Source organism: Frankliniella occidentalis, unplaced genomic scaffold (assembly GCF_000697945.3).
Source record: "Frankliniella occidentalis isolate FOCC.00 unplaced genomic scaffold, Focc_3.1 Scaffold4, whole genome shotgun sequence".
Classification (NCBI taxonomy): Eukaryota; Metazoa; Arthropoda; class Insecta; order Thysanoptera; family Thripidae; genus Frankliniella; species Frankliniella occidentalis.
The window spans coordinates 2,967,460-2,978,508 of NW_026267134.1; the positions used below are offsets into that span (position 1 = coordinate 2,967,460).

Here is an 11,049-nt window from a genome sequence, read left to right on the forward strand (position 1 = left end):
GGGGGGAGGGGGCAGCAGTCTCACTGTGTTGCAGATAACATTGCAGCAGGGGATGTCCGCATACATAATGCTAGGCTTAGGCCTAGTCAATTCACCCCCTCTTCTCCCACTTCTACCCCTCAGCCCCTGTCCCTACTCTTGATGCCTTATTTCTATAAACAAAAACGGAAAAAAGTGGATAAATAAACTTCTGACGCAATGTTTGGCCGTTATTGTGCAAGACCATGCAGTGTAGTTTTGACGGGGTAGTTTCGGTGTGTATAACTTACGCAGAGGTAGCCGCTCACCTCGTAATGAATGAATGGGCCTTAATGCTATAAATTACCGCGGCCGGGTAAATGAGACCAACTTTTCACTGGCGGAGCGCGCGCCTCCCCGCGGTGACGACCCGAGCGAGAAGCGCTCATCTCAAGTCGTTCTCAGCGTACCCGATATACGCCACTGTCAGAAATTTGTTTTCGTAAAACTGCAAACTTGCTCCTATCAGAAAATTTTCAGGGGGTGAAAATCCCCATAAAACACGAGCGTGTTTTTCTCTCAATTTTCCAGCAACGAAAAACAAAATTCACAGTGCACATACCGGCGGGCCTTGGACCGTCTGCTGCTGCTGAAACCCGTCCTCATTATTCTAAAACACCGACCTGCAGCTCCTCCTTGCAGCGCCGCTCCTCGTCCAGGGACATCCTCTTCTCGTGCTTCTTGAAGTACTTCCGCTTGGCGGCCTGCAGGTTGAACCAGGTGTAGGAGAAGGACTTGACGTAGGGCAGCAGCGCCTCGATGAACGGGTGGAACTCATCCTGGAGGACACAGAGAGGACAGAATGTGAGTACGGTGAACAAGTCCACCAACTGTTACTGCTCTGGGGACGGACAGGGACGGCACGGCACGGCCTCGCCACCGTTTAGTTTGCGACGAGGCCGGCGCGCGTCACGTGGGTGCGGGCTGCCCGCCACAGGCCCGCCACAGGCCCGGGACCGTGGCCGTGCGGCGGCCTCCTAAATCAGGGAGCACAATTGTTGTTGCCGCTTGTAATCTAGAGCATGCGAGTAATAGTAGCTTCGCGAAGTAAAGAGAGAGAGAAAACATGGGTTGAAGCTGCTCGCCTGGCCCGAGAGAGAGGGAGAGAGAGAAGAGGGGGAGGGGGAGCTAGGTTATGTTGCCCGGCAGCTAGATGGAGATGTCACGCGCGAAATTGTTTTCGCCTGCGTACTTTATCGTGCGGCCCGCATTTCTATGGCCCGCGCGGCGGCGTTGCGCTAGGTGGGTACATCGCATGCAGGCGTGGGGCGGGGCGGGGCGCGGAGGGGCTCGGCCGATGGGCTGGCCAGGTGCATGGCTTGGCTCCAAATAGTGCAACGTGGGGCACCCGGGTACCACCTGCACCACCACGATCAAAGCAAAATGACAAATTTCTCGTACAATGTTTCGCACACGATTTAATGTGTGTGTCAAACGTATTGTAATAAAATAACAACACACAGTTCGCGGAAACTGTGGTCAATAATAGTTCGTCCGAACATCCATTGCGTGCTTCAGAGGATGTGGAGATTCGATTCCGCGGTGCTGGCGGCTCTGCTCCAGCAAGGCGTGGGCAGCGGGAGAGGCCCCGCGCCCCGCTCCGCCTGCACCGCTCCAACGGCATGGCGACTGCTCCGCGCGCTCCGCGGCTGGGCGTCAAGCTACGGCCTTTTAATTTAGAGTAATGTCCTGTTATGACTGGACCTTGTGTCATTAGAGTCGCACGGCGCTGCACGGCGCACTGCGCTCGGTGGGCGGGGCCGGCGGGGCGGGGAGCGGCGCAGGTGTGGCGCGGGGCATTAGACGTCGCCAGAGCAAAGGAATGGCCCCACATAGCGGCCAATGTAACTGCGGTTTTTTTTTGTACTTTTTTTTCGCTATCATATTTATTGCAATTGCAATACCTTAAGGTATTTTTATCTCTACTATGCTTTATACTATTGCTTTCATTTCCTAGCTCCATTTTTTTTAACTCTTGTTATTTGATAATTTAAGCTGTACTTTTTACAATCGCGTCTTAACTTATGTTTCTTTCGTGCTTTCTACATTATTTATTTCTGTACCTCGAGCACTCTGCTTCCACTCCTGCTGTGGACAAACTACTACTACGACTACCAAACGTTACACAGAGCCCTTGCAAACTTGGCGCCGGCCCGGAAGCAATGACCGGAAGTCGGATGAACCTTCGTTTCGCGCGAGGCTAGGGCGAGGCGGCGGGGGGTCCGCTCCGGCGGGTAGCGAGAGAAGGGAGAAGAGAGAGAGAGGCCCGAGGGGGGCGAAAACTTGCGTAACAAAGGCGCCACCGCCACTGGGCTTCGTGCGGTCCAGTGCGCGGAGGGTTCGGGTCGGGTTGAGTTTGGCTTCTGCCTGCCCGGCCGGGTTACACCGCGCTAACCTACTGACGACCGTTATTTCTCTTCTTCTATATGAGGTACGCATTTATATTTTGTTCGACGTTCATGCGTCAGTTGTTACATTGGAAATCTAAGTGCATGAAAGTCGCTCAACTGCAGGTGTGAAAGAAAAAAACACACACACCTGCTGGTGTGTCACAAAATATTTACACACTTGCAGATGAGCTAGTGAAGATTAGTACACGTAAGAAGGTAGCCATTTACCGGCCCCAAGTGTGTTAACTTTCTCCGATAGCCTGCGGGTGTGCGACATTCGTACACTTTGGATTTTGAGTGCGTGTGACTAACAAACCTTATTTGGCAGGGTGCAATAAGGAAGAGCGTAAGTGACAGCGGGACAATCAGGCCTCGGCCTGGGGTCATTATCGCCCTCGCGGACCATAATCATGACGATGATCGCGGTCGTGGTGATGATTATGGAAGTGAAGGCCTGTCCGTCCCGTCCCGCCCGCCCGTCCGTCCGTCCGTCTGGCCGGCGGGGCTCGCTGGCTCGGTCCACCCCGCCGCGCCTGCTTGTCCGCCGTTTGATACATGTGAATATACTTCATAATTCATTCTCTCATAACAAGTTGAGGGCAGGCAGCAGCCCTGCTAGCGGTGCTTCGTGGCTCGTGGGGCGGCGAGGGAGAGAGAGAGGAGACAGGGAAGAGAAGGAGCGAGAGAGTGAGAGAGGGACGACGAACACTGGTGCAACTTTTTCAGAGGGAGGCTGCTCTGCTCCTCTCTGTTGAGCGATATGCTATCTCGCGCCGGACTGGCCCTTCCCTTTCTGCTCCGCCCCGGCCCTCCCCCCGGCGGCGCGCCACTCACAGGTGGGACCACCGCCCCACCCCTCGCGGCAGGTGGCTGGTGCCGGGGCGTGGCCAGCGCCAGCCCGCGCGCCCCCACCAACCCCGCGCGCTGACTGACAGCACAACAAGCGCGGTGGGGGAAGGGGTGGGGTGGGCCGGCCGCGGGGGAGGGGCGTCCAGGTGGGCGGGGTAGGGCGGGGTGGGGCAAGGCGGGCGATAGGGCTCAAGTGGGGCAGACAGACAGACGGCCCCGGCCCCGACCATGGCTGCCCGGATGGCCGGGGCAGTCTGCTGCAGCGGAAGTCATATTGCACCCTGAGAGGCTGCTGGGGTGGCGGGGCGGGGTAGGGGCGCGTCCGAGAGTGGCGGGGACAACCCCTCCAGCCGAACGGGAGCACACGAAGGGCGGGCGCGCGTCTCGGATGCGGCCGCACTGGTCTCGCCGGGAAAGGGCGGCGGCGGGGGGATGCAGCGTTATCTAGAACCTCCTATACATACCAGCGGGGGGCGCGGCGGGGCGTGGCGGCCGAGAGGGGCCGCATGTGCGACGCGACGCTTTATGCGCGAAAAACGAAACAAAGTGTAATTAATGAGTGTCGCAGCGGAACACTAGGGCGATTACTGGCGCTGCAGACGGCGCGCCACGGCGTGTGCTTCTGCTGTGCGCCCCGGGCGCGGCGGGCGGCGCGCGGCGGGGCGGGGCGCGGTGGTACCAGAATAGGCCTTCACATATGTCTCCCCGCTAAGCCCGGTCTGGTCGTCCCCCGGCCCGGCGGCCCCGCCGATCCCTCCCTACTACTTTATACAGGCGCTGTGTACGACGGTGGCGGTGGCGTGGCTCGCGGCCGGGTCGTCTCCCGCAGGGACCTGGCCGTGGCTTCGCCTGCTGCCGTGGCTGCCGTCCGCCGCCGCCATGCCCGCCCCGCCCCAGCTCCGGCTCTCGCCCGCGGCGCGTGGGCGCGCACGGGGCGGCCTCGGGGACGGCGGCCGGCGCGGACCCCCCAGAGTGACGGGCGCCGCGTGCCCCTGGCGCCCTGCTTTACGACTTCCTCTGCGACCTCCTCCGGCTGCGACGTCGTGCACTACTTGGGACTCCAACACGAAACCGTTGCAGGTTGCAGGGAAGCCACCACTTGTAGGGTTTGACGTTTCTAACATTGCGCGATGCAATCCGGACGTCATCCTGGAGTATAGGGTAAAGAAGGTGTGAGGCGGATGGTGGCCGTGGGGGAAGTGCCACACCAGCCAGCCAGGAAGCAAGGCCGGGACCCCCAAGGCCGCCCGGCGACCCTGGGCCGGGCCGGGCCCGCGGCTCACTGTGCCAGATTCAGGGTCGCTGCCGGGGTGGGCGCGTTGGACTTGGAGAGGGCGCGGGAGAGGAGGGGGCGTGGAGGGGCGTTTGGCAGGGCGCGGGGCACATCACCGCACTCGTCTGTGCGCACGCCAACAAGTTAAATCAACCTCAACGCTGTCATTATGTAGCGTTTTCTCACTCACTCCCACCCGCTATACTCACAGCCCGCCAAGTTGTACGACGGCGGTGCGGCGGGGTAAGCGTGGGAGAGAAAGGGGAAAGACTGACTTCTCAAGCGAGTCTCAGAACCAAAAACTGATGCAGCAGCAAAGAGGCCATACTGAAAACGCATCCTGGGAACCCCCTTTAGCCTTACGGTAACGCACGCATTCGGGTGTTACAGAACGGACACCGCAGTTGGCCTGCCAACTCCCTTCTTACGTAAAGCGCTATGACCCATAGCGCCATACGACTCCAGCGAGTATGCAATCCCGCAACACTGTAGTGCTGGCGCTGGCTCTAAAACACCCAGCTGTACGCACTTGTCTGCTTTCCCAACGGTTAGTGACAGACAGACCCGCCCGCATGAGGTACAGGATCACTTTAAAACGTTTCGGAGGTGTATGATACATGCCCTGGGGCTCGCAATGATGCAGGGCGCGCGAACGATCCACGGGATGCGCGTCGCAGCGCCGGCTCGGCGGCCGCTCGGTGCACTTCGCGCGCACGTTACTCGAGGTCGACTGTGTGGCGGGCGCTTTGCTGCTGCTGCTGCTGGTCATCGGTGATCTAATACACCTCTCAGCGAGCTCGGCGCGCAGCTAGCGCGCAGCTGTTGGCGCACTATATCCATCCGCACGCCGCCACGCCGCGCGGACCAGTCGCACACAATTGTGTAGCAGGCCAGTCGCGAACCACAAAGAAAGAACGGCCTCGGTCATAAACAAAAATAAAAATCAGACGCAAAAAGATTTTTTTGTAATAATTTTTACTGAAAAGCTAAAGAAAAGTTGAAAGGTTTCTTGAAAAACGCTGCTGGAGGTACTCGAACCCACGAGCGCCACGGCTGAAAGCAGAGCATCATGTGTGTGGGGCATGTGACGTGGAAGGGAGAGAGAGTGGAGGGGGAGGGGAGAGGGGGAGAGGCAGGGGTGAAGGGGTGGGGAAGGTGGGGACAGAAATAGCGCCGCACCGGTCGCACGCGTCCAAAAACTTGATCGCCCCGTCTCTGTCTGTCGCGCGGCATAGAGTGGCGGAGAGCGAGAAAAAGCGGGAAGGAGTGAGGGGGGGGGGGCAGGAGGGCAGGGCAGGCATAGGACGACAGCGCAGGCACCGGACTGTCTCTCGAGAGGGCGTGCGCGAGCTAGGCTGGGCTGGGCTGCACCATCGTCATCCAGCACGACAGGAGCGTCAACCAAGCCCAGCTGCGACCGAGCGGCCACAGGAGCGCAAAAGTCTCGCGAAATAAAACCTAGGGGAAATAATTAAAGTACCGTCCCGGGTACACACGCCCCGAACTGAAACTCTACGCTTTCGAGTCGAGTCAAAGGCAGAGGACGCTACGCCAGCCGCCGCGCCCCCCGGGGGACCACAACGGCGACGGCGTCGAACGCGGACTCGTAAAGCTGTGAGCGGCGGTCAGCACGGCATCCTCAAAGGCGCGGCGAGGACGAGCGGGCATGAGCGGCGGCATACAGCGCCGCGTGCGCGGAGAACAGTCATTACACCGCTTTATTTCACTTATCGCCTTCAATCTTGGCCGTCGCGTCCTCCGCCCCGGCAGGGCTCGCTCGCGGGCCGCGGCGGCGGCAACCCCCCGGCGGTGCCCTGGAGGGAGGAAAGGGGGGGGGGCGCAACACCTCGACGGAATGAACAACAAAGTGAGTGCAACACAACTGCGTGGAACACAAAGTGGCGACGTCGCCAAGTTACACGGCATCCCCCCCCCCCCCCCCGCCCCACTCTCCTTCATCGTCTTGCTCGCAGACCGCTAAGCTAGGTCCCTTGGGAGCAGGGCCTTTGGCTCGGTTGCCCCCTTTTGATGCTTTTGATCACCCACCGCGACGCTGGACTTCAATAAGGCGGCCTTCGAGGAGAGATGGGGAGGGGTAAGCGGGGGGAGTGTTGTGGTTCCATTGGCAACTTGGTGACGCGGCCAACGGTCAAAGTTGGAAGGATATCGAACAGGACAGTGACCCCAGCACGATCGCCGCGACCTTTCCCAGGTCCACAGGTCCACCTTCACCAGCGCGGCCTCCTTGTTGTCACGCCAGGTTCGTCCTGCTGGAGGCGCCGGCGGCGGCCTCTGCCCGAGCGTGGTGCCGGGGGGAAGTGGCGGGGCAGGGTCGGCCAAGTGATGGTATCATGTCGGGAGATAGAGTGCGCGCTGGCCAGGGGTGGCCCAGGGGTGGCCCGGCCCGGTCCCCTCCAAGCGCAGCGCAGCGCGTCCCCCGGCCGGGCCAACCCTGGGCCACCCCAGCCACGCCGGGCTCAATTGAGCAGAACCTGATTAGGGGAGATGTGATTAGTGAGTTTGTCTTGGCCTCCCCCTCCTCTCACCCCTCTACTGATTCCCTTTCTCCACGTCTCTCTCTCTCTCTCACTTGCGCACCCAGCGGTGGCCTTGGTTTGCCTCTCTCCTCACCGCCCCGCATCGCTCTCCCCCCACCCCCTGCGCAATGCCCATGTATGCGTCGGTATGTCGAAGGAGTATGTTGTAGTCGGACGCGCCATGAAGCAGTGAGCCAGACACATCAGTCTAGTCGCCACCACCTCGTCGCCCCCCCCCTCCCCGCGCCCCTCTCTCCCCTATTCAAACAGACACCACGCCGCGTGGCCACATGGTAGTGTGTTTGGTCAAACTGACCCGCCCCGGCCAGGCCCGCTCTACACGTACACAATTGCCAGCGTGCGCTCGCGTTGTTGCTCGCACATGCTCCTTTCTTGCTCGCTACCTCGCTCCTTTCGTTCTCCCTCTCTCTTTCTCTCACCTCTCTCCCTCTCTCTACTTGGTTGGCGAACGGTGCACTATAAATACCAACCCCGGGGACGATCAACAAAGGGCCCAAGCAGGCCCCACCGCCACGCAGCGGGGTACCCCCCACCCCCCTGCGCCATTCGGTGTGCGCGGGTTACCTCATCAACAAGCTAGAGGTACCTGAGCCACGCGGAAACCGGGTACCCTCGGTATCACCGCGTGCTAACTGAACACTGCTGAGAAGCATTTTAGGAAATAGTAGAGTCGCAAAAAGGTACGGCTAAACGATATTCCCATCACGACAATAAAAAATAATAGACGCGACGCAAAAGGCAGTCAAAATTTTGGAACAATTCACGAAGAGTTGTTTACAAAGTGTAGAAGCAACTTCTTGCAAAAAGTTAGGTTCATGTAACATTTTTATCGTTACTACAGGAGTGTGATACCTCATAAATATAATGCAGTTTTTGTGCAGTGTGTGCTGGCTAAGGTGTCCAGCCGGCGCTGCAGTCCAGTGCAGAACCAACTACCGGGTACGGCTGCCTTCTAATTTATGATATGCCATCAGCCTAGAGCGGGAGCGGGAGAAGAGAGGAAAGGGGAAGGAGGGAGGGAGTAACGTCGTGCAAAAAGAAGACGGGATTAGGTTGGGTTAGGTCAGAGCTCAGATGCCGTTTGGTAAGTACTTGGGTGGGACACGCCCTTGGCAAAATTTGAAAAAAAAAATAATGCTCAAAACTACAAAAATAAAAACTGTACAAAAATACAAAGAATTGTGGGACGTGGGACGTTCCACCAATCCTATTGCCCAAGTTTGATGAGGAAATACATTTACATTTTGAATGGAAAGTGATATGGAAAAGATTGAAACAAAAATAGGTCTGCGCGTAGATTCGAAAATAAAAGAAAGGATAACTATGCCCGGCCCGGCTCGACCGACATACCTTATTAGGCGCGGAGACGCGCTGACGCTCTCGCGCGCTCGCATAATTTTGTACGCGATTATTTACGGGCGCATCCTGTTTATCGCTCATTTATTTCTTTCTGGCGACGCGCGCGTCGCTACATTCCATGCCATGACTTCGAAGCGCGAGCACACCATGTCATCCTGCCCTTCTATCTCTCTCTCTCTCTCTCTCTCTCTCTCTCCCTCGTTCCCTCAGTCGACCCCCCCCCCTCCCCCTCTCTCTCTTTCTCTCTCTATCCGTGTCCTTCCCTCCCTCAGAGGCGGGGTAGCTCCACCTCCGACAACTCCCAATCCCCACGCCGCCGATAGCAGCAGACGGCAGACACACTGCAGCAGAGGAGAGGTGTGCCGCCTAGGCCTCCCAACAGAGAGAGAGAAAGAGAAAAGGGGGGGGGGGCAGGTGCGCTGACGTCGCGTATATCACGCTCCCAGGGCGGGGGAAGGCAGGGGACTAAAGAGCGAGAGAGACAGTGAGAGAGACGGGCAGGCAGGTAGGCAACCCTGCTCGACACCGAACTCGTGTCTCTCTGTTATCTGGACTCACGGCTACTGGATCCGCACCTGCCAAGGAGGAGGGGGGTCCACCAACCGCACAGGGGCCTATGTGGCTGAGGCCGTGGAGGGCACAGCCGGCCACGGCGCCGGACTCCAGGGGCAGGGGGGCGGTCGGGGTGCAGAGAGATTGGGGTGGGGTTTTCGCGGTTCACGTAGCGTCGCGCCTGGGAGGGGGAGAGTAACGGAGGGAGAGGACGGGGAGGGGTGAGGTGGCGGGAGAGAGGGAGAGAGAGAGAGGGACTTGTTCCCAGTCGACGACATTGGATGGGAGGCGCCCAACCGCGCTTTACGAGGGAAACCTACAGCAAGTCATCGCTGTATGCGTGCGCGCGCGTGTGTGGGAGTGTGTGCGTGCCTGTGTGTGTGTGAGGGTGCGTGTGAGAGGGTGCGACACGTCAGCCCTATATCACCCCTGGTGCGTTAGTGGTTCCCGATCGCTGGTGCTGGGGACCAGGAGGGGTCCAGCGTACAGACCTACCCCCTAACCACGCCCCGCCCACCCCGCCCGACAGAGGAGTCAGACAAGCCTACAGACAGGGCTGCTGTCTGCGCACGTTTCGCGATCTGTTTCAAAAGATTATGACGATGACAAAGCAGCGTTTAGGAAAAACAAAAGTAAATAGAGCAAATGGGGTAGCGGGCTGCTCGACTGACAACAGGTGCAGGACGCCGCGGAGGCGGAGGAGAGCAGCGGGCACAGGGACGCGGGCCGCCACGCTCGCCGCCCCCGCGCCACCCCCGCGAAAGGAAACAAGGCAATTAGCCATATCTCCGGGGGCCCCGCCCGGCCCGACCCGGCCGACCAGACCGTGGCCCTTCCCTTCGCCTCCCTCATCTTTTATCGCGCATTTCGCCACATTTCGCCCTCCCTGATGTGTGCGCGCGCGCTCGCGGGGTGACAAGCGTGCGCGCCACGCACCCACACGCACGCACAGGCGCACGCGCGCACATTCACGCACTTAAATAACGACCTTGATGGTATGTGGGGCTGGGGGCGGGGGAGGGAGCGCCGCGGCAGTAGCAGCAGCAGGGTGCTAACCATGACATTCGTTGCCAGATTCTTGGACGAGCATCAGCCGAACTACGGCAGCGGCACACCAGGCCGTTGGGAGGAGGAGGGGGAGCGCCACCGCACACTGCTTGGCGGGAACGGGAGGGAAGCCCCTGCCGCCTCCGCCGCGCCAAGTGTACCGACCGACGGGAAGACGTTTCATTTGCAAATGAATTCCCTCCTGCCCTGGCATCATCGCGGCTCGGCCGACCACTGCTGCGGATTTTAGAGGCACCTACTTTCTTCTGCTCTAAATCCTGTTCCTATTTTCATTACAAATTGTATGTCCCGTTTTTCTTTTAAAATCTCTATTGCGATCATGCGAAAGGGTGTAACCCGGACTTAGTATTTGTCGTGCCGGTGCCCCGTTCAGGAGCTTCGACACACACGAGGATGATATGCAAAGGTCTCGGCCGGCGCTGCGACGCGCGGGTCGGGTCGGGCGACGACCAATGCTCGCTTGTTCATTCACTTCATGTCGACTGCTTTTTATTAAAAACTTGTTTCCCCAGCTTCGGCCGCTTGCTTGCTGCTCCCGCCGCCACAGCCACAGCTGATTGCTGGCAGGCCGGCACTGCCAAGCTAAACACGACACCGGCGCGGCTACCAAACACCGGGGGCTACCAACCTCCAAACACTACCAGTGCGACTATTCTGTCACATGGTGCAGGGTACGATGACCACCGCCACCAGGAGGACGACTACCAACCAAGACCAGAGGTAGCATACACCAATGAGCGAGTGTCAAAACACCACGAGACTAAATCACACGCACCAACACAACACACACCAAATGCTGTCACGTCGTCTCTTAGTCTCGGGTCCCGGTGGAAAAACTGATAACCAGGCAAAAACAGAGGCAAACAACTGTGAAAGGACGAGCGAAAGAGAGCGGGGACAAGGGGAGCAACACAGAGAGAGAGACAGAGACAGACAGAGAGAGAGAGAGAGAGAGAGAGAGAGAGAGAGAGAGAGAGAGAGA

The 11,049-nt window shown here is 59.0% G+C and overlaps 1 protein-coding gene across 11 annotated transcripts in view; it reads right to left on the minus strand.

Annotated features, from left to right (window-relative positions):
* The window catches only part of LOC113204169 (nuclear factor 1 X-type), a 165,067-nt gene that overhangs the window by 109,601 nt on the left and 44,417 nt on the right, over window positions 1-11,049 (minus strand). For all 11 annotated transcript variants that reach the window (XM_052267999.1, XM_026419223.2, XM_026419216.2 and 8 more), the window contains exon 2: window positions 642-797. In XM_052267999.1, the coding sequence (XP_052123959.1) occupies window positions 642-683 (42 nt within the window). In that variant the 5' untranslated portion in view covers window positions 684-797. The remainder of the gene's footprint in view (window positions 1-641; window positions 798-11,049) is intronic.